Source organism: Nomascus leucogenys, chromosome 18, assembly GCF_006542625.1.
Source record: "Nomascus leucogenys isolate Asia chromosome 18, Asia_NLE_v1, whole genome shotgun sequence".
Classification (NCBI taxonomy): domain Eukaryota; kingdom Metazoa; phylum Chordata; class Mammalia; order Primates; family Hylobatidae; genus Nomascus; species Nomascus leucogenys.
In genome coordinates this window covers 46728961-46752826 of record NC_044398.1, presented here as the reverse complement: position 1 = coordinate 46752826, position 23866 = coordinate 46728961, and the positions used below count along the sequence as shown (strand labels likewise).

Here is a 23866-nt window from a genome sequence, read left to right as displayed (position 1 = left end):
GTCGACTTCTGCTTCCTCCACTTCCTGAGACTGTGTCCTCCTTGCACTTCTCTCTCTGCTGCTTCTCTGTCAGTCTCGTGGCTAGGCTAAGCTTCCCCTGCCCCTGTCCTGAGTGTTTCAGTGATCCTCAGGCTCACTCCCCCACCCTCTTCCTGCTGAGCTCCCTCCCTGGAGGACTCCCTCCCAGGCTGGCTTCAGTTCACTGTGACTATGTCCTGACTCCAGCTGGTTCCTTAGGTGGCCACACATACCTCTGACTCCTGAAATCCACTGTTCCTTTCTTCACTGATTGACCACTACTATCTCACCTGGTGCTTGATGCCAGAAACCTGGGTGTTGTCCCGTATTCTTCCCAGTCTCCACTCTAAGTCACTGTGTAGATTCTTCTCCCTGGCTGAGCCATGCATGCTTCTGCCACTCCACACCCCTCTGTCATGGCCCTGGCCCTGGCCTGGGTGCTATCCCTCTGACCCAGGCTACCCCTGTGGGCTGCAGTCTCCAGCAGCCACTGGAAGCTGGCTATTGTGGAACAGCTTTCTGATCCTCCTAATCATGCCAGAGGCAGCAGCTCCCTTCTTGGCTCAGTTTTTTGGGAATTGTTCCTGAAATTTCAGCTAGACTCTTCATTCCTCACAGTGATTCTGGGAGCCACTGATAGTTCTTAAAAACAGCAGTTTCTTGCCCCCAACATCTCCATTACTGCATTGCACTGTTTTGTTTTGTTTTGTTTTGTTTTGAGACAGAGTCTCACTCTCTTGGCCAGGCTGGAACACAGTGTTGTGATCTCAGCTCACTGCAACCTCTGTCTCCTGGGCGCAAGTATTTCTCCTGCCTCAGCTTCCCAAGTAGTTGGGATTACAGGCATGTGCCACCATGCCCAGCTAATTTTTGTATTTTTAGTAGAGATGGGGTTACACCATGTTGGCCAGGCTGGTCTCGAGCTCCTGACTTTAGGTAATCCGTCCATCTGGGCCTCCCAAAATGCTAAGATTATAGGCGTGAGCCACTGCACCTGGTGTCTGGGGTCTTTTTTATAAGGGCACTAATCCTGTTCACAAGGGTTCCACCCTCATGACCTCATCACCTCTCAGAGGTCCCACCTCCAAATGCTATTGCATTGGAGGTGAGGATTTCAACAGAGGAAATTGGGCAGGGATACAAACATTCAGTCCATAGCATCCACTCAAAAGCATCCATCAATGTCTGTGACCTGTTAGACAAAGCTCCATATTTTTCATGTGGCCCAAATCTTTGCTTGATCCAAGCCTTGCATTCTTTAATAGCTGCCTACCTCTCCACTTCTCCCTCTTTTGTAATACAGCTCTTTCTTTCATTTCCTGGGATAGGTCATGCCCTCTCTCCCTCCAGGGACTTCTTCACACATACCGATTGCCTGATAAGAATACTTTCCCCGAGGAAGCCTTGCCCATCCTCCACATCTGGCTTAGGCAACCTCCTGTGAGTTCCTACTGTACTTCCTTAGGCACACATCATGTTGTATTGTGGCTCTTTGTGTCTTGCTAGATGGTAAGTTCTATTTGGACAAGTACCTAGCACAGACCCTGGCATGTGATAAATGTTCAGTAAGTATTTACCAAATGAAAGTGAACTATTCTTCCTCTGAAAATGTGATTTGTTCTGTGCGCTGATTGACTTGAGATTAACTGGTCCAGGGAATATATTAAAACTTTATTAAGAGCAGTAATCAACTAAGCAACCCATTTCCCTTCTTTCTTTCCTTCCTTGACTTTTTTTCACACCAATATTTATTGAGCATCTATGTGCCAATTTAAAGAAATACTGACATAAAAATCAATTTCTTACTGATTTTCTGAAATTTGAACTAAAATTTACTAATAGCATTCTTGGACCCAAACCCTCAGGTGTGGCTGGGACAGCAAAGAGTCCCTGCTGGAGCCCCAGATTGGGGTTGATGTCTAGATGACCATCCAGGCTTTCTTACTCAGTCAAGATATCTTCAGCTGAATTGAAACCCTAGCCCCCTTGTCAGGTATCCTGGAGAATTACTAGAAACATGGACACCCCCTGAAACTTTACCTCCTGATCATCTGCCGTGTAAAGTCGTTACCTTTACTGGAAGATGATTAAATTAAATACAGCTAAAATGTGGTGGGATGTCCTTTCATTGACATAAGGTTTGGTTGAATTCTAATCATACAAGGGAAAGGGCTTTGTACAACTCACCTATGAAGACAAAAGGTCGGCCGGGCGCGGTGGCTCACACCTGTAATCCCAGCACTTTGGGAGGCCGAGGTGGGCGGATCACCTGAGGTCGAGGGTTCAAGACCAGCCTGGCCAACATGGTGAAACCCCGTCTCTACTAAAAATACAAAAATTAGCCAGGCATGGTGGGCACCTGTAATCCCAGCTACTCGGGAGGCTGAGGCAGGAGAATCATTTGAACCCGGGAGGCGGAGGTTGCAGTGAGCCAAAATTGCACCTTTGTACTCCAGCCTGGGGGAGATTAGTGAGACTTCGTCTCAAAAAAAAAAAAAAAGACAAAAGGTCTCAGTGGCAGCCGGGCGCGGTGGCTCATGCCTGTAATCCCAGCACTTTGGGAGGCTGAGGTGGGTGGATCACGAGGTCAGGAGATCGAGACCACGGTGAAACCCCGTCTCTACTAAAAATACAAAAAAAAAATTAGCCGGGTGTGGTGGCGGGCGCCTGCAGTCCCAGCTACTCGGAGAGGCTGAGGCAGGAGAATGGCGGGAACCCGGGAGGCGGAGCTTGCAGTGAGCCGAGATTGCGCCACTGCACTCCAGCCTGGGCGACAGAGTGAGACTCCGTCTCAAAAAAAAAAAAAAAAAAGGTCTCAGTGGCATGTCACTTATTTTTTTGCAGTGAAAATGCCAATAATTTTTTTCCAGGCTATGGTCTGTTCTGTGGTTGAACATTCGCCCATTTTTGTGTCTAACCTTATAATCACTGAATTTCCTATAATCCAGTTCACTATGTGCCAAGCCTTCATTAAGTGATCCAAATAAAATTTGACATTTAAAAAAAATGTACAAATAGTAATTTTGATTTATTTATGAATTTTAAAAATCACAAATGTCTTTTCAGGGGGGTTTAATCTGGTAAAATAATGTATTAGATTGAATCACATGAAACTGCTATTTTTGTAGGCCAGAAAGGTCAAATATCAGCAAGTTCATGTGATTCAATCTAGTAGTTATGGGAGAATACTACATAATACTTGCTCCATTGGCACAGTGAATTTTTAAAATTTAATTATCTACTCCCTTCAAGTGAAAGTAGCAAATTCTGTATCACCTTAGGAGGAGTTGGATTTTCTGATGGTGTAGCAAATGGCTCAGCAAATAAAAATGTTAAGTGAACATAGGTGGCTGGATATTTCTCGGTGAGTTTAGAAGTGACTATGAAATATGGTATTTCTTTGCTGATAGTCAATTTTTTTTTTTTAAATCTCCCAAGTCTTTTTTTCTCCTATGAGTTAGGAAAATATGTTGGGTTTATTCTCCCTTAGTTTACCTAGAAACCTTGGACACAACAATAATAAAGAAGTAGCCCTGTAAGATGCAATCATGTAACTTTTAATGCTAAAAGAGACATTATTATTATTATTTTTTTTTTTTGCCAGAGCCCACCTCAAACAGATTTCTATGTAAAAATGAGAAACAAGAGCATTAAGATGGTTTATTACAGGAAGAGTTTTTATAGGGCTTGGGTTTCAGTGAGCTCGCCTGTGACAAAGCAAATTGATGGCAGTGATAGGCTAGTGATGTCATTGTGATGTCAGTCCTCCTGCTTATCCTGCACATGCTTGCTAATTTGGAACACTTTATGTTGAACTGTGTTAGAGGAAACAAGACAGTTCTGTCTGCAGAAGCCCATTATGGCTGTAACTGGAGATGACACAGGTAAGAATGTTAAAGAGGGGTTTTCAGTTAGTTGTGCAGATTGTTTTGAAGTTTAGGAAGTATTCAGGAACATCTGAGTGTTTCAGAAAGTGTTACTCTCCTAGTCACTTAGGTGTAAGACTTTTTTGAAATATACATCCATATATTCAGCTCACTTTGTTAGGGCATCTTAGTGTGATTGTTTCTTTGCTCAATATTCTATTACTTGCTTGACTGAGGCACTAATCCTCTCTTCCTCCCTCTATCCTCCCTCCCCTCCTCCCCCCTCTTCCCCTCCTCTTCTCTTCCCCTCTCCTCCTCCCCTCCGTCTCTGTGTTTCTCTTTCATGTGCATACCATTCTGCCCTACTAAAATAAGCTGTTACTTCATCTGCAACCTGTTGCGAATTCAATCTAGCCTCAGATTAAACATACAGTATATACTGTTCACGTTCTGATTTCATTACTGTGGACAAATGCAGCTCCAAACAGAATAGGAAAAACCCGCGTGTTATGGATGTTTTTGTGCCTACTTGTTTCTTTCCTCCTGTATTTAAAATGGTCTTTTCAGCTAATTGAGTTCAAAGGGCTGATGTCATTACATTTCCTGGAATCGTGTTTCAGCAGGGGAAGTGGAAAAGTTAAACTCCGAGGGAGCTGCACATTGACGTCAGCTCCGAGTCATGTTGTGATTTAGTCAGTTCCTTTCCGCTTTGTAAAATGCTGCTGACAGATTTAGAGTTAACTAGCTCACCACTGCCTCTGCCTCCAAACTCCCTTTTAGACTGAATAGCTTTTCTTGTTAGCCCTACTTTAACATTTCTTTTGAAGTGGGTGTCTGCTTGAAGAGGGAAACACGTCATGAAACTGTAATGCATGAACAGAACTCAGGAGTTGTCTGGCCAGCTTAGTGGTAAGATCGAACCTCCTGCTGAGGCCGTCCCTGCACGCGCCTGGTGAGAAAATGGACTATGTATTGTATAAGCTGGCGGATTCTTTACTCTTACTCCATCTATAGGAACTTGCGATTCAGAGCTCTCTCTAGTGTTCAGTCGGGGAAGTGCTTGTCTTTTACTTTTTCTCCCAGCCTCTGGTATTTAAATTTGTAATCGGTAATTTTTCACTGGATTTGCTTTTCTCAGTAACAAATAGTGATTTTGAAAGGCTTAGTTACTGATAACCTTTGTGTGCTTGCAGCGTTGTTTATTCAATAGTGATTTTGAAAGGCTTAGTTACTGATAACCTTTGTGTGCTTGCAGCGTTGTTTATTCAGTGGTCTTGTTTGTATTACAATACTGAATTTGCAGCTGAATTAAGAAAGCGTGGATGGTTTTAAACAACCTCACTACAATTTAGCTCTTCGAAGTTAATGGGTCTCAGCCCTCTTTCTGGATAGGAACATTGGATTGTCTTGAGTAAGTAAAACCTGTATTACATTGTTTTTAAAACTGTCTTGAGGAACTATTTTTTTTCTCGAAGTTTGTGAAGTTCTAGAGATGCTCTAGACTGCAGAACTCAAGTGATGAATTTATTATAAGACATAGATGAACTTAAAATAATCTCAAACACTGCATGCCATATGATTCTTAGAACCAGAAGGCACTTTTGTACATATATTTTCTAAAAATTATTGGTTTATATCTTTCTTTACCAAGTCTTTCATTCCTATTCCCCCTTTGACTTGTCTAAGCATAAGACTTATAACAAAAAATAAATAAAATGATGTGAAAACGCTGTGTACTTTTTTTTTTTTTTTTTTTTGAGACAGAGTCTCGCTCTGTCGCCCAGGCTGGAGTGCAGTGGCGCGATCTTGGCTCACTGCAAGCTGCGCCTCCCGGGTTCACGCCATTCTCCTGCCTCAGCCTCCTGAGTAGCTGGGACTACAGGCGCCCGCCTAATTTTTTGTATTTTTAATAGAGACAGGGTTTCACCGTGTTACCCAGGATGGTCTCGATTTCCTGACCTCGTGATCCGCCCGCCTCGGCAACGCTGTGTACTTTTAACCACTACATATAAATAAATAAACATTTTTGACATTTGTTTTTACAGAACGAACATAACATCCTTGAAAGTTTTTTTTTTTTTTTTTTTCAGACGGAGTCTCGCTCTGTCACCCAGGCACCCAGGCTGGAGTGCAGTGGCGCGATCTCGGCTCACTGCAAGCTCTGCCTCCCGGGGTCACGCCATTCTCCTGCCTCAGCCTCTCCGAGTAGCTGGGACTACAGGCGCCCGCCACCACGCCCGGCCAATTTTTTGTATTTTTAGTAGAGACGGGGTTTCACCGTGGTCTTGATCTCCTGACCTCGTGATCCGCCCGCCTTGGCCTCCCAAAGTGCTGGGATTACAAGCGTGAGCCACCGTGCCTGGCAACCTTGAAAGTTTTTTTTCACAGTTTTACCAATAATGCTACACATGATTGATTTTCCCTTTCCAATTTAAACTTTTCAAAATGCTGAAACTTTAAAATGTCAAACAACTTAAAACACTTTTTCACAAGACCTGATTTTGCCTTTGGAAATCATATTTTTAAAAATCTGGTCATTTCTTACAGAATCAGTGCTATTTGAAAAATGAGTAATAAATCTTATTTCATTTTACTTTATTTATTTATTTATTTATTTATTTATTTATTTATTTAATGAGACGGAGTCTTGCTCTGTCGCCCAGGCTGGAGTGCAGTGACTGGATCTCGGCTCATTGCAAGCTCGGCTTCCTGGGTTCACGCCATTCTCCTGCCTCAGCCTCCCGAGTAGCTGGGACTACAGGTGCCCACCACCACGCCCGGCTAATTTTGTTTTTTTTTTTTTGTATTTTGGTAGAGACGGGGTTTCACCGTGTTAGCCAGGATGGTCTCGATCTCCTGACCTCATGATCTGCCTGCCTCGGCCTCCCAAAGTGCTGGGATTACAGGCGTGAGCCACCGCGCCCGGCCTCATTTTACTTTATTTTTTAAAGCCAAAAGAGCACAGGGTTAGGGACGTTTTTGAAGGTGTAGTAGAGTAGCTTTAGGAACCAGACCTCTGGGCTCTTAGTTCTGAGGTAACCCTGTGGATCGGCAGACCAAGTAGATCTAGATTAGTGGCTTGCAGACTTTTCAACCATGACCCACATTATATCACAACAAAGTGGACCTATGTGTGTGTGTACCCTACATTTATATAAAATAAGTTTCAGACATAATTCTTATCCTTACAAAATATGATGTACCCATAATTCCTTTTCTGTCCTCTTTTTAAAATGCTATTCTTGACCCGTGAAATTTACTTTATGACCTGTTAATGGTCTACAGATTACAGTTTGAAAAACTTTGATCTAGACCGAAATTAGGCTCCTAGCACTAATGGCTGGCCTGGAAAAGATATTAGCAGCATTTACTTACAGGATCATGAAGTGAAATATGAAAAGCAAATGACTGGCCGGGCGCGGTGGCTCACGCCTGTAATCCCAGCACTTTGGGAGGCCGAGGCAGGCAGATCACAACCTCAGGAGTTAGAGACCAGCCTGGCCAACATGGTGAAACCCCGTCTCTACTAAAAATACAAAAATTAGCCAGGCGTGGTGGCACATGCCTGTAATCTCAGCTACTTGGGAAGCTGAGGCAAGAGAATGGCTTGAACCCAGGAGGCAGAGATTGCAATGAGCCAAGATCGCACCACTGCACTCCAGCCTGGGCGACAGAACGAGACTCCATCTCAAAAAAAAAAAAAAAAAAAGTAAATGACTATAGTTTATAGGATTATATTATTGATTTTGTGGGGCATAATTTACATTTTTATTAGAAATTGCCTTCTGTTCATAAACTGATTCTGTTAGGAGCATAATTTCCTATCTTTTAGACTCTGAATCTGACGTTGCATTCTGGCTGGATTTCTGAATTGTTAAAAACAAACTTTCCAACAAATTTGGAAAACTAGTGTCTTAGTTAATATTTGATGCATGAGAATAAGGATACCATCTTTGTGAAAGGAGGCTATTAGCAATTATTTTTGCTTAGAAATATTTACATAAAAGAATAATTTCGAGGCCGGGCGTGGTGGCTCACGCCTGTAATCCCAGCACTTTGGGAGACCGAGGTGGGCAGATCATCTGAGGTCAGGAGTTCAAGACCAGTGTGGCCAACATGGTGAAACCCCATTTCCACAAAAATACAAAAATTAGCCGGGCGTGGTGGCACATGCCTGTAATCCCAGCTACTCGGGAGGCTGAGACGGAAGAATCACTTGAACCTGGGAGGTGGAGGTTGCAGTGAGCTGAGATCGTGCCATTGCACTCCAGCCTGGGTGACAGAAGAAGACTGTGTCTCAACAACAACAAAAAAGAATAATTTCATTTAGGTGTGACAGCTTCTTGAAGTTGGTAACTGAACAAGTTATAATCACTTTGGAAGTGAAAATAACAAGGCATTTATCTAAAGATTCAGTAAACCAAATCTGCAGGGTAAAATTGGAAATTACTCATGTTATTTTCCTACTACTTTTGAAAAATGTATAATGAAATGTAATTTGGGATATTTATTTCACTTTGCCCTGTTTATATGAATATATTAGGCAAATATATTTATTCATTTATATTCTAATAAAATAATTATACTTTGCATTTACGTAAACTTTAAAATAAAAAAAAATCACTTAATGTTACAAATAAACATGAATACCAACTGTAGAAAGTGCTGTCAAAGAAACTGTCAGATTGTGAGTGACCCAGAAACAGGACATACAGGTGAAGGGATCAGGTAGGCCTCACTAGGAAACCATGTTCAAATGCTAAAAAAGGCAGTTTACAGGCATTCTCACTGATATATGCCCAACTACACCCAGGTCAGACTGGGTAAATGACTTCCAAGTTTACAAAGCTAGCAAGTAGTGAACCCGTTCGAGTCTTCAGAATCCTCGGGTTTTGCTCATAGCATATTAATGTGACTCCTCAAAAGTCACCTGACATTGACACATGAATGCAGTGTCATGTGAGTACATGCTGCTACACACTGCTTATAAAACATATAAAATGAGGTTAGGTTAACATCATTTTAAGTCGTTAAAATGGCTTTTTTTTTTTTTTTTTTAGACAGAGTTTCACTCTTTTTGCCTAGGCTGGAGTACGGTGGCGTGATCTCGGCTCACTGCAACCTCTGCCTCCCAGGTTCAAGTGATTCACCTGCCTCAGCCTCCCAAGTAGCTGAGATTACAAGGGCCCACCACCACACCCGGCTAATTTTACATTTTTAGTAGAGATAGGGTTTCACCATTTGATCAAGCTGGTCTCGACCTCAAGCGATCCACCTGCCTCAGCCTCCCAAAGTGCTGGGATTACAGGCATGAGCCACCACACCCAGCCTAAAATTGAATTTTTTATAGATTATTATTACTCTCATAGGACAATAGAGCATATATTTGCTATTATATGGAACATTAAATTTCAGTGTTCATAATTTCCCATCTTTTATATAGACTGACTCATAGATTTTCACATACTAAACTTTAAAAGGTCCCTTATGTATAACTTACTTAGCTGGATTGTGGTAATAATTTCATAATGTATGCATATGTGAAAGCATCACGTTGTACGCTTTGAGTATATACAGTTTTTGTCAATTATACCTCAATGCTGAAAATATTTTGGTGAGTTAATTCTATGTGGTCTATGTGTTATAGTGATTGTAGCAAATTTGAAAATGTTCAGTGCTTAAATAGCCATTTTTATGTAGGATTTAATTTTCACAGAGAAGGGAACGTTTTTGGCAGTGTGGGACACCAGGCATGGAGGTGTAGGATCTGGGTATTAGGAGCAGGTGGTGGTAGAGAGGAAGAGAACCACAGCAGTGGTGGTGATGTCAGCAGCTTACCAGAGCTAGGGATAGAAGCCCCCCACTTAGAAGTGTGACATCTGAGTTAACCTCTGCTGCTTACTTAAAAATGTATTTAGGATTAGTGCCATGCTGTGAAATGGCGTATGAGAGCAGGAACTCTCTATATAAAAATGTTTTTTATTCAGTCTTTGTGCTCAGTACTACAGATATCTTAATAAATAAACAATTGAATAAAATAATCATTTGGGGTGTTGAGAAATCGTTTCACTTTGGAAGTTACCAACATAGGTACTTGGCTGGGTTTCTGACTTATTTCTTTGTTTCCTACTCTCATTTGTGGTTTTTTTTCAGTTTTCTTCTTCCCAGTCTGACGAGAGTATATCTTTGGCCATTCAAGGTTCTATTATAAATAATTGCATACATTGAAAAGGACATCTTACATTATCTTTAATAATGTATTCTCTAAAGGAATATAATGATATATAATTTTATAATTTTTTAATAGGCATATTTTTTAACAAAATAAGGAATAAGAGCCATAAATTTTGATTCCCTGGGTTTGTCAGAAGGGAAACTCCAGGGGGAAATGTATTTATGGATGTTATATGCGTTTTAACTAATATACAGTATAAACATAATTTGGAACATTGTCTTTCGGAACTTAAGGAGGGGAAGAGGAAGGGAACTAACATTTGTGGAGTGCCTGCCATGTGCCAGGCACTGTGCTAGACACTTTGACATACATTATAGGGTTTACTGTGAGTATTAAATGAGATACTGTATCCCCATTTTACAGATGAGGAAACTGAACTTGCCCCAAGTCACATGGCTGGTAAGTGGCAGAGCTGGACTAGAACCCAGACTCCAAACCCCATGCTTTTTCTGCTGTACCGTGTTTAAAGCTTGCAAAGAGAGGTATGAAGTTAATGACCAAAATTGAGAGTTCTAGGAATTTTCTTTTCCCATGAAATATTTGATACTGAACCTAAAAAAAAGAAAATGCTTTCATGTCAGGAGCTAGATGGAAGCACATCATAATGAGAACGCCTTTGCTTTTAAAATGCTATGTTAGACTTATCTAAAGTGCATCTAAGGAAAATTTAAGAAACAATGCCTTTTATCAAGAAAGGCCACTTTGAAGAGACACATCGCATCTTGCAGGGCTTTCCATGTCTTAGAGGTAAAGGTTTAGCTATAATAATGTAAGTTTATAAGAAAGACTGCTTATTTTAAGCATTCTGAATGACAGCAGGCTTGTGCAAAACCCGAGGAAGTTTAAATTTTACTTCATACAGCATACATAAACTCATGAAACACCCATTATATGCCAAGTACTGTGCTAGATTCTAGGGGTTTCTGGGGTTAAAAAGATACTATCCCTGATTTGTCTTAAAGTTTTTGCTTTCCTGAGAATAAAGTTAGTGTACAAATATCTTATAATCTTTCTTCAATCATGATTGTTAATTCCCCACTGATAAGCCATATATTTTCAGAATATGAAAATTCTAGAATAAAAAGTAATTTAGACACTTTCAGTAGTTAAATGGGACAGGAAGTGGCCTTTATAAGAATACAGGAATAGCAATGTGTCATCAGAGAATGCAGGATGGTCTTTGAACAGTGATCCTTGGTATCTTATCTGCTTTAAATTTCCACTGAGTTCTTAATATTGGAAATTTGAAGCTAACTAAGATAAATACTTTTTATAACTTGTTTTAAAATTAAAACTTGTGACATTTAGATTTTCTCAAAACAAGAGATTATCTTTGTATCTTTATTTTTTTAAGAGACAGGGTCTTGCTATGTTGCCCAGGCTGGACTTGAACTCCTGGGCTCAAGTAATCCTCATGCCTCAGCCTCTGAAGGAGCTGGGATTACAGGCATGAGCCACTGTGCACAGCTATCTTTGCCCATATCTTTTTAAATGTACTTTACTAATAAGATTATATTTGAGTATATGGAATTTGTCCATTGACCATTAGAAGTATACCACCATATAGATCCTTTGAGATATTATAGAAATTTATACAAATTCTTACTAATTTATACTAATTCCTGTTTCTGGCTTGAACTAATGAGCTGTCATTCTGATTTTTTTGAGGGAAGTAAAATGAATATATGATACCTCTGAAAAATTATAATAAAACCCAGTCACCTACCATCTCAGAACTAATACATCTGAATATATCATCCCCTTCCAAGTTATTTTATTTTTATTTTTATTTTTTTTATTTATTTATTTTTTTTTGAGACGGAGTCTCGCTCTGTCGCCCAGGCTGGAGTGCAGTGGCGCAATCTCGGCTCACTGCAAGCTCCGCCTCCCGGGTTCACGCCATTCTCCTGCCTCAGCCTCTCCGAGTAGCTGGGACTGCAGGCGCCCGCCACCACGCCCGGCTAATTTTTTTTTTGTATTTTTAGTAGAGATGGGGTTTCACCGTGGTCTCGATCTCTTGACCTCGTGATCCGCCCGCCTTGGCCTCCCAAAGTGCTGGGATTACAAGCGTGAGCCACCGCGCCCGGCCAAGAGTTGTTTAGAAGCATTTCTGATAAATACAAGTCCAATGAATGAACTTCTTTTTTTCTTTTTTACTTTTTTTTTTTCCTGAGACAGGGTCTTACTCTGTCGCCCAGGCTGGAGTGCAGTAGCATAATAACGGCTCACTGTAGCCTCAACCTCCTGGGCTCACATGATCTTCACACTTCAGGCTCTGGAACCACAGACGCGCGCCACCACACCTGGTTAATTTTTGTATTTCTTGTAGAGATCAGGTTTCTCCATGTTGCTCAGGCTGGTCTTGAACTCCTGGACTCAAGTGAACCTCCCACCTTGGCCTTCCGAAATGCTGGGATTATAGGCGTGAGCCACCATGTCTGCCCTTGAACTTCATTGTTCACCTGTTGACTATTCCCACCCACCCTTTTTTTTAAAAAAAAGTTTTTTGTGGCCGGGCACAGTGGCTCATGCTTGTGATCCCAGCACTTTGGGAGGCTGAGGCAGGTAGATCATGAGGTTAGGAGTTCGAGACCAGTCTGGCCAAAATGGTGAAATCTCATCTCTACTAAAAATACAGAAATTAGCCGGGAGCAGTGGTGGGCATCTGTAATCCCAGGTACTTGGAAGGCTGAGGCAGGAGAATCGCTTAAACCTGCGAGGTGGAGGTTGCAGTGAGCCGAGATTGTGCCACTGCACTCTACCCTGGGCAGCAGAGTGAGACTCCATCTCAAAATAAAAATAAAAAAAAGTTTTTTTTTGTTTTTGTTTTCTTTAAACTAGCTTTTGCATATATCATGGAACCATCCTGCTCTAACTTCATATTACAAGAAAACAGCAAATGTCTACAGAACTAGAGTGTAATGAGCCCCTCTCTACCTATTAATTTTACTGCACGTCTGTGTGAGCAGTGTTTGGAAAGAATGATCCTAGACCGAGGTCCATATCCATGCTGCCTGCACGTGTCAACCTGGTGTCATGTAAACTTCTCATTCGTCACTGGCTATTGTTCCAATTTTAGAAGACCTAGGTGGCCACCAGCTGTTCTATTGTTTCAGCCTTTATTACCCCATAACCTTCTTCCCTGGATGTGGGTGAAGAGAAAAGAGAGGAGAGCTGTGTTATTCTCTGCTCCACTCCATCTCCTCTGACAATACGATGAAGATATTTTAAACAATCTATTAAGTTAGTTTATAACTGGCTTAACGTGACCTTCTTAACTATCTCAAAGCTATACAGTTTTGTACGACTCATTGAGTTGTCTGTGTATATATTATTTTGAATAGTCACAAAAACAAATTTAAGACTTCTCCCAAGTTTATTCATATGCTGGTGATCATTAATCACAATTAGGCCGGGTGCGGTGGCTCACACCTGTAATCCCAGCACTTTGGGAGGCCAAGGCAGGCAGATCACGAGGTCAGGAGATCAAGAACATCCTGGCCAACATGGTGAAACCCCGTTTCTACTAAAAATACAAAAATTAGCTGGGCATGATGGTGCGTGCCTGTAATCCCAGCTACTCGGGAGGCTGAGGCAAGAGAATCACTTAAACCAGGGTGTAGGAGGTTGCAGTAAGCCAAGATTGCACCACTGCGCTCCAGCCTGGCGTCAGCAAAACTCTGTCTCAAAAAAAAAAAAAAAAATTATTACCTGTCACCAGTGTTTTAAAATTACGTGTAGAAGGAAAAGGCAGTACAACCTTATAAACAATATTTTTATTAATTCTATGAAAATCTTTAAGTGAGCTTCCTTGAAAGCCATGTTTTTAACTGTTGTATTCTTTCACCTAATTCTCAAGCCTTAGAAGGCAAAAATCTGGCATATACCCAAATAGAAGCACATAAATCAATTAATCTTTGTTTAACTTTTTAAAACAAAGTTTCAGTGATAATATCCTATTTAGCTGACAAAGTATTTGTCTCCCATGGGTAGCATTTCACTTCTTATTCATTGGGTATAATACATTTTCATGAAATAAAGAAATGCTGTGTTTTCCTCTTTTGATTGGAATTTAGTTCAGGCAATTGTTACAGAATTTGGTAACTTTTTAAGAAGTCTTTTTTCTTGCACTTAGCTTTGAGAGCATGTATTTTGTAATGTCTCATCAGAGTGACAAACTAACTCTGGACCATACGTTCTCAATGTTGAAGTGTTGGTGGTAGAAACATTTTATCACTCGAATCCATCTGTCTTTTCTAGGAAGCTATGTTTCTTGCAGTAGACAAATTTTGAATATAAATTAGGAAACTTTGAGAACTTACGTTTAGTATTTGATCTGAATACTAAGTAAATATTAAACGCTATCGTTTAACTGTATGATTATATGTGCTTAGACAATACTTTTAAATGAATATTTACAAATGTATTATTTTCCTAGGAAACCTAAGAAAGACAAAAATTATCTTTCCCCGGAGAAACTAGGTTTAAGCAGAGCTTTGCTGGGTTTTTGTTGTTGTTTTTTGTTTTTTTACTCAAACTGCAGTGAGCCCAATTCCTTCCAGTGCTTCAATCATTTTCTAGTAATGAGAATTGCACTTAAAGACATTCAGTGACTATTTCAGGCGTGATATGGAGTATAGGAAAATCTCTAAACTGAAACATTCAGAGGATGGAGATATTCTGCTTAATGGAAATTTTTGCAGTGGTGTGCTACAGTCAGCTTCTGCTGGCTTGCTAGAGCCTATTATTAAATTTTCAGGCCGGGCGTGGTGGCTCACGCCTGTAATCCCAACACTTTTCGAGGCTGAGGCAGGCAGATCACTTGAGGTCAGGAGTTCAAGACCAGCCTGGCCAACATGGCAAAACACCATCTCTACTAAAAATACAAAATTAGCCAGGCGTGGTGGTGCACGCCTGTAATCCCAGCTGCTTGGGAGGCTGAGGTACAAGAATCGCTTGAACTGGGGAGGTAGAGGTTACAGTGAGCCAAGATTACACCACTGCACTCCAGCCTGGAGCCACTTAGTGAGACTCTATCTAAAAAAAAAAGCCGGGCACAATGGCTCACACCTGTAATCCCAGCACTTTGGGAGGCCAAGGTGGGAGGATCACGAGGTCAGGAGATTGAGACCATCCTGGCTAACACGGTGAAACCCCGTCTCTACTAAAAATACAAAAAATTAGCCGGGCATGGTGGCGGGCACCTGTAGTCCCAGCTACTCGGGAGGCTGAGGCAGGAGAATGGCATGAACCCAGGAGGCGGAGCTTGCAGTGAGCCAAGATTGTGCCACTGCACTCCAGCCTGGGCAACAGAGCGAGACTCCGTCTCAAAAAAAAAAAAAAAAAGAAGAAGAAAATTTCAGTACCTTTGTGAGCTGGTTGTAAAACAGCCATTATTAAAAATTAAATGTGGCTGGGTGCAGTGGCTCACGCCTGTAATCCCAGTACTTTGGGAGGCTGAGGCGGGCGGATCACAAGGTCAGGAGGTAGACCATCCTGACTAACATGGTGAAACCCCGTCTCTACTAAAAAATACAAAAAAAAATAGCCGGGTGTGGTGATGGGCGCCTGTAGTCCCAGCTACTCGGGAGGCTGAGGCAGGAGAATGGCGTGAACTGGGGAGGCAGAGCTTGCAGTGAGCCGAGATCGCACCACTGCACTCCAGCCTGGGTGACGGAGCAAGACTCTGTCTCAAAAAAAAAAAAAATTAAATATGCGTGTGTATAAATATATATATATATATACATGCATATATATGTGCATATATACATATACACAATTTACACATTAAAAACATTAGTACTAAAAACTCATAATTTCCAAGTATTTTCTCTGTGCTCTGTGGGTATTGCCATCTGTTTTGTCTGTATGCTGTGCTGCTTCCCACGTGTGTATCTTTCCAACTCTACGCTCAGGAAAGTCACCTTGGTAGCTTGAAATTGGCCATGGTGGAAGTATTTACATCGTGAGAATTATCGAACACTACACATCAGGGCTTTTTCATTGTTTTCCCCTGAGGACTGTTTTCTTAAATATTTATTAGCACACCACTGATTTTAAGCTAAATGAGCGTCTGTGAGCTTTTGCCTTTGATAAAAACCTGTCTAAAATGCATTAGGATGCTTTTCTACCTTAAGTGTTTAGAGGATGCTGAATATCATTGTTCTAATTGCTGAAGACGATCTTTAATACTTGAGATTGCTACAATGCTCGGAATAATTATCTTAAGCATTATAAGATCACCTCTTGTGAGATGTCAAAAGTATATCATTTCCAGATCAGTTTTATGTAAAATGTCAAATTATGAATTCTTTATATAAGCTCGAAATATTTTGTTTTACTGCAGCTGCCACTGGTGACATGCCAGCTTACCAGATCCGAGCTCCTACCGCTGCTTTGCCACAGGGAGTGGTGATGGCTGCATCGCCCGGAAGTTTGCACAGTCCCCAGCAGCTGGCAGAAGAAGCAACACGCAAACGAGAGCTGAGGCTAATGAAAAACAGGTGAGATGTTGCACAGGGAATTGGTAACTTCTAGGACACTTTTAAAAAATTACAGTTTTCGCCAGGCACGGTGGCTCACGCCTGTAATCCCAGCACTTTGGGAGGCCAAGGCAGGCGGATCACAGGGTCAGAAGATCGAGACCATCCTGGCTAACACGGTGAAACCCCGTCTCTACTAAAAAATACAAAAAAATTCTCCAGGCATGGTGGCGGGCGCCTGTAGTCCTAGCTACTTGGGAGGCTGAGGCAGGACAATGGCATGAACACGGGAGGCGGAGGTTCCAGTGAGCCAAGATCGCGCCACTGCACTCCAGCCTGGGTGACAGAGTGAGACTCCATCTCAAAAAATTGATAAAACTATTAAATATTAATAAATAATAATAAAATAATGAAAAATTATATTAATAAATAAAAATAAAAATTACAGTTTTCAGCTGGGCGCAGTGGCTCCTGCCTGTAATCCCAGCACTTTGGGAGGCTGAGGTGGGCAGATCACAAGGTCAAGAGATTGAGACCATCCTGGCCAACATGGCGAAACCCTGTCTCTAGTAAAAATACAAAAATTAGCTGGGTGTGGTGGTGTGCGCCTGTAATCCCAGCTACTCAGGAGGCTGAGGCAGGAGAATCACTTGAACCCAGAAGGCGGAGCTTGCAGTAAGCTGAGGTCGCGCCACTGGACTGCAGCCTGGGTGACAGAGTGAGACTCCATCTTAAAAGAAAAAAATTACAGTTTTCATAAGCTGTTTCTCCCAAGTTACATGTTATGTGGCATTTCATGTGGGTTTGTGCTCTGTGTGTGTTATTAGATTGTCTTCCAGTCAGAATTCCTGGCCACTAAACTATTTCATCAGCAGGAGTTACATCCCTATGTTGTAAGGGTAATGTCCAAAAGACACAGTAACTTTTAAAAATAATGATTAAAGGACTTTGTTAGAAACAAAGAGCTATTTTGTATTTAGTGTTTGCTGTGAAGTAGGTGATAAGTCGAATTTTTTAGCTTGTCTCTGAGAAAAATAAATTGAAGTGTAAGTGAAGCATTACTTTTCGACATTTTCTACATGTAGTTTCCTTTTGTCTATTTTGTAACTTTTTTTCCTCTATTACACTGAAATACATGTTTAATCTGATAAATTCTAGTCAAGTGCAAATACAAAATAACAAAAGGAATTGAAATCATCCATGGCTGTAGCCACTTAGGGTACCCCCTATTATAGTCTGTGTACTTGCAGTCAGCTCTCATTTTCTCTCACTCTTTCTCGCTCCATATCTCTGTCATTTTATTTTTTAAGCAACATATGATAAAATGCTATTTTCTAAAACTTTTTAAAAATTTAAACATAAATAAAATTTTATTTTATTTAACTTGTATATTATTTATTGGTTTAGTTTTTATTATGGATAATGGTGCAAATTAATCTGATTTTCAAAAGGAACAGAATTGTCTTACAGTTTCCCAGTGGTCTTGTCACCTTAGTCCTAAGTGTCAAATAATGTCCTCATTGTGAGCAGCCAGGACAGAGGCTCAGCAGTGTTATCAAGGTCCCAGACTCCCGCTCCCGGCCATGTCATCTTCAGTATGTATCATTCATTCTCATGATCACAGCGTGTCTGCTGAACCTCTAGGCATTGCCTCAGACGGGAAGAAGGGCTAGAGCCAAAAATTGGGGCTAGCTGAGGTCTGGCCCAACTGCAAACCTTTCCTGGAAGATCCTCCAAAAACTTTCACCTACATTTCATTGGCTAGAAATAGGTCTTTAGTCCCTAGCTGTACAGGATTCTGAGAAAGGTTTATTTTCGCTTTCTAAATCTCAGTTTCAGAGCAAGACAAGAGAAAAGCAGATGATACCTGGCTGCTAGGTTGCTCATTATCTGTTTAGCAGGTTTTAAGTGCTTTATTTCTACCGTGTCTTTAATGCTTACATGAGAATAGGTGATTATTATGCCCAGTTTACAGATGAGGACCAGAAGTTCAGAGGTGTTAAGGAATAAGTTGGTCAAGATCACATGACCCAAACTGGGCAGAACCAGGATGGGCAACCAGGCAGTCTTTATTCCAGAGCCTGTCCTCTATACCAGCATCGGGCATCTCGAAAATACCCCATGATAACCTGCAAATTTCACTTCCTGGGGAAGTGTGAGGCTTTAGTCATTCACATATCTCTTACATATTCTCTTTTTATTCTTTGATTGGCATCTACAATCGATATGTCATTATATCTTATTTCTGCCAATCCAGCAACAGTTTTTATTTCTTTCCAGCCTTGTCAGTTTCTTCCTTGCCTTGCATTTCCTCTCCGTGCTGAGGATACACCCAGACACATGCAAGCCTGAAAACTGAGCTCACTATTAATAGAAGAAACAGGTGTTTTCCATGGCTGAGGAGTACTTAGGAATGTACCATCTACTGATGTGATCGGGGAAAGCTTTGTGCCTGCAACATTTTGACTCTAGTAATATGTGTGTCTGTGCATGCACACACACACATGCACACTCAAATGTAAAAGATGAAGTAGGAGTATTTATAATAGCTTGGTAAATAAAATGTTAAAGATTAAACACCCACAACACTGCTATTAGGTCTTTAAATTTTTCATTTAATGGTAACCCTGTTTTGTAAAATGACTATCTTCCTTCTAGGTCTAGAATTTAATATAATTTAATCATGAAAACCTTGGTATTCATAAATGAATTTCAGTGCCTTTGTGGAAAAGAGTTAAATTATGTTCCCAGATTGGCAGATATGTGTGTTTGGATTTATTCTTAACTTTTCCAATTGCATCATTTAGATTAAATTAGTCACTATAACATTCTATTCAATTTTACATTTAAAATTTTTTTTGTTAGCCAGCTGAGAAGTCTGAGAACTTTGTGCGTTCACAGGGTGAGTCCATTGTTCCTGGCTAGGAAGCAGGGGTTGATCTTTTCCTGCAGTTCATTTGGATTGAAGGTTCTTCTTTGCTGACTCTTGCTTCCACAGTGAAAACACAGATCTCCAGTCAGTGAGAGTCAGCTATCTTAAAAAACAAAAATCCTGTATACATCACATGTGGTTCAGGATGCTAACTGGCATTACAGAAACCGGTGTTTAGACATTCAACACTGCTTTTGTTAACATATTTGAATGATAATATCTGTTTCAGTGTAGGCTTTTTTGACATGAAGGGTGATCTACCTCAAAGGCAGTTATTCTGGAATTGAATCCTCCAAAATGAGGCCAATCAAAGGGTGTCTTCTACAGAGGAGTTAAGGGAAGTGGTTGCCATCCCTCCCACCCTGAAAAAAAGAAAAAGAGAAAATGTTGGCTCTATTTATTGTTTTGGTGGGGTTATGTATGAAAATGACTAAGTCAACTCATCTGTTTGTGTTGTTGCTTTGGCTACTGGTCTGTTCTTTCATTTTGGGCTTATAGTGCTTTAAAATTCAATATATTGGATATTAAATGCATGTGATTAGGAAACAGTCTTGAAATATGCCCAGAGTTACTCAGTAGCTTCTTTTTTATAATTTTAATTGTGGTGGTCTCGCATTTGTGGGTTTAAATTGTCTGAGTTATCGAGTGTTGTATTTTGTAGCCCCCTTCTTTAATTTTCAGAAGCACTGTCCATTTCATTTCGGTTTCTAAAAATGCACATCTTTTGTTTATTATGATTTATCCATGTTGTGTTTTCTAGCCAATAAACTGTGTCTTGCAGTCACGATTGATCTTGTTTTACTGAGATTTAGTTTTGAAGACTAAAAATGTCCAGTGTTGATATTTAAGGTTTTCAAGGATTAATTCTTATAATCATTTTTGATCGAATAAAATTAACTCATTATGTTGGAGTATGTGCCTTTTGGGAGACAAAAATAATTAAGAGAATTGAAAGGATCTATAAATGTTTTTGTAGAAATTCCACTTGGGGATGTGGTCCTATTGTAGTTTACTGAAAACAGTTCTGGTCATTGTTACCAGTGGAATGTGTGCCCTAAGAAAACACCATTTGTGATGAATGCTGGGCAAACTGTGTTCTCAAATCATTCCTGTTGTCTGATGGTTATCTTACAAAAACATGTGCCTGGTTATGTTTGTTATGTGGCTTTGTACAGTCCTTACCTAGGATCGATTGGCTGTTGAGTTCGGGGGGCAGAAGTGCACTGACCCACTGTGGATTGTGTTGGAAGGCTGTTCCTGTAGTCATTTGCCTTGTGTTGCTTCCAGGGAAGCTGCCCGGGAGTGTCGCAGGAAGAAGAAAGAATATGTCAAATGTCTTGAAAATCGTGTGGCTGTGCTTGAAAACCAAAACAAGACTCTCATTGAGGAACTCAAGGCCCTCAAAGATCTTTATTGCCATAAAGTAGAGTAACTGTCTTTGACTTGGACCTTGTTTACTGTGAACTCTAATCAAGGCAGGAGATGCAGCAGTTCTACTTATTGCCATGTGGACTTGTGGAAAGGACACGTGTGACCCTTAAGAATCCAGTTTGGATTAGTGTTTGAAATTGAATTGGGAATGTTGTTCCAGGATGTGGAATGCAGCCGTGATCACACTTACCGAGCTTACTTTGATCTGTTTGTCAATAGCATGCAAAAAATGCTTTGTTTGCCCTTTGCTTCTGCTTTTTTCAGGGAAGCTGCCAAAGAATGTCGACGTCGAAAGAAAGAATATGTAAAATGTCTGGAGAGCCGAGTTGCAGTGCTGGAAGTCCAGAACAAGAAGCTTATAGAGGAGCTTGAAACCTTGAAAGACATTTGTTCTCCCAAAACAGATTAGTAGAAATATTTAACTATGAACTGAAGACAGCATGTATAGTTGCTTTTGAAGGAATACAATATATAGCTGGCAAGAATGGTGGCTTCTTTTCTTTGTATCATTCATCTTCTTCTTTAATCACTTAACATTCCTAAAATGCTTCACTGTACGTAGTTAAGTCATAGCTATAACTTCAAATTTTTTAAAAGAGACAAACTGTAAAAAATGTGTGTATTCTTAAAATGCAATATTTGTAAGGCTTGTTCCAATGCCACATACTTGCAGCTCCCATTCTATGTGTCATCAATAGTGTCCTATGCAATAAAATTATTTGTAGGTCTTTAAATCATCTTAGGAAAGGATGATCAAAAATAATGCATCCAGCAGTACAATAAAAGTAACCACAAAAAATACCTCAGGAAAGAAGAGAAAGAAAGTCTATCTAATGACATGCCTATATGAGAAGAATAGCCTAGATATGAATATATGGCATTTGCAGATTTTTATATTAGTCGCTTTGTTAAAAAAAAAAAAAGATTGTATTGCTGTCCTTGAATGCCATAGTCAAAGAGAGTTTTTAATAGAACCATGTTGGTTGCACTTTGTAGTGTTTGGTGCTCATTTAAATATCTGAACATTTACTACAGTTTTTAACTCCATTGTGTCATATAAAAGATCTTGCAGAAGTTCTTAGTGTCGGTTTAATATTACCTAATGAAAGTGATGACATATTTTTTACATCTGGAATGAGCCTGTTGGGATCGCATTGCATACCTTCGGGGTACAAGTCAGTTTCTACACTGGGTGCTGATCCTTGCACACGCCCTTTCTCCCATCTCACAGTGGGGATGGCCGCAGGGCTGTGCACCCAGAAGAAAATGGCTGTTAGCGTTTCAGCCTTCATAATGGCCTGAGACTTTCTTTCGGTAGGTAGTCTGGAGCTGTCCGGCTGGTGGCCCCCTATTTTGCCATTTAGCGAACAACCACAGGAATTTTAAAAACAAAAACATCCCAAGATTTTTTCGTTTCAAAACGCTTCAAAGTCCACATTAGATCAGATACTCGGCTGTCAGCACATTCAGCTGAGGCTGATTACAACCGAGACTGCAATGTGATCTACGTTTCATCTTGTTTTTATAATAAAAAGCTTCAGGGAACAAGCCCAAAGCCCTCACCGCAGGATGCTCTGTCCCCTCTCATTCCCTGACATTTCTTGATTGTCTGCCTCGTGCTGGACTCTGCTGTGTTTCCTGCTGTGACTTCTGCTTTAAGGATGTCCCTGCCCCCCCGCCCAGTTTCAAGAGTGGATCTGATCAGTGTGTGGTGGGAGATAGAAAATTGGGAGCTGGTTTGTGGAGCATCCAGCTGCTGCTTCCCCTGTACCACTGGAATTCTTTCCCTTATCTGTCACTCCCAGCAAGTAGGTCATGTCATTGTTGGCTTTCTTTAAAAAAAATTTATTCTTCCTTCAGAGTAGGAGCTCTGAATTTCTTTTTTCTTTTTCTTTTTTTTTTTTTTTAAGACAGAGTCTTGCTTGTCGCCCAGGCTGGAGTGCAGTGGCATGATCTCAACTCACCACAACCTCCGCCTCCTGGGTTCAAACAATTCTCCTGCCTCAGCCTCCCGAGTAGCTGAGATTACAGGCGTGCACCACTACACCCAGCTAATTTTTCTATTTTTAGTAGAGATGAGGTTTCACCATGTTGGCCAGGCTGGGCTCGAACTCCTGGCCTCAAGTAATCCACCTGCCTTGGCCTCCCAAAGTGCTGGGATTACAGGTGCGAGCCACCGCACCCAGCCTAAATTTCTTTTATCTCAATTTTTGTCTTCTCTTCTGCAGAGAAGATGAGGAAAGAAGACAAGGAAGAAAAAGGAAAGGAAAACTCCAGGTTTCAGGTGCAGGACAGTAGGACCTTGCATTCACTCATCCGCCCAGTCAGTTGCTGTACATCAGTGGTGTGGCTGGGGTGGGTGGACACACAGAGGGGACATGAGGATCAGCAGGCAAGATGTACAAAGTTGGAGATGATGCACGCTACATGTTAGAATTCTAGAAAGATGCAGGTGGGGGTTAAACAGGAGACTTGATGTGGGAAGTGGATTTTGAACTGGGCCTTGAAGTGATTGACAGTGCTGGGGCGTGAGGTGGGTACTTCGGGAATACAGAGCACACACACTGCTCCAAGGAGCTTGGGTCTGGAGGACAGAGGGAGGCCAAGTGAGTTCTCACTGAAGAGCTAGTTTCATTTAAAAATCGGGGCAAGACAGAAGGAATGTGTGCGCGTGCCTGGGTGTACTCTAGTCTGCAAAATAGGTTATATTAGAGGAAAGGGACTCTATCCAATTACTTGGGACCACCAGCAACAGAAGCCCCCCTTCCCAAACCCAGTGGGTTAAACAATAAGGAAATATACTACCTTGCAAAACAAGAAGTCCAGTGGTAAGAAATCCCAGGCTGACTAATTTAGTGACAACGATGGCATCACGACCAGATCCTTCCTCCTCATTCTTTTC

General features: G+C 41.0%; 1 protein-coding gene across 20 annotated transcripts in view; it reads left to right on the top strand.

The window, feature by feature from the left end:
• Window positions 1–22528, top strand: part of CREM (cAMP responsive element modulator) — a 92269-nt gene extending 69741 nt beyond the window's left edge. For 9 of the 20 annotated variants that reach the window (XM_030797644.1, XM_003276044.4, XM_030797649.1 and 6 more), the window contains 2 exons: window positions 16466–16622; window positions 20821–22528. In XM_030797644.1, coding sequence (XP_030653504.1) covers window positions 16466–16622; window positions 20821–20965 — 302 coding nt within the window. In that variant the 3' untranslated portion in view covers window positions 20966–22528. Of the gene's footprint in view, window positions 1–3815; window positions 3903–4543; window positions 4837–5124; window positions 5296–10482; window positions 10519–16465; window positions 16623–20820 lie in introns of those variants that run through there. The other 11 variants (XM_012502776.2, XM_012502780.2, XM_030797648.1 and 8 more) reach the window with 7 other exon arrangements.
• Window positions 22529–23866: the final 1338 nt, after the last annotated feature.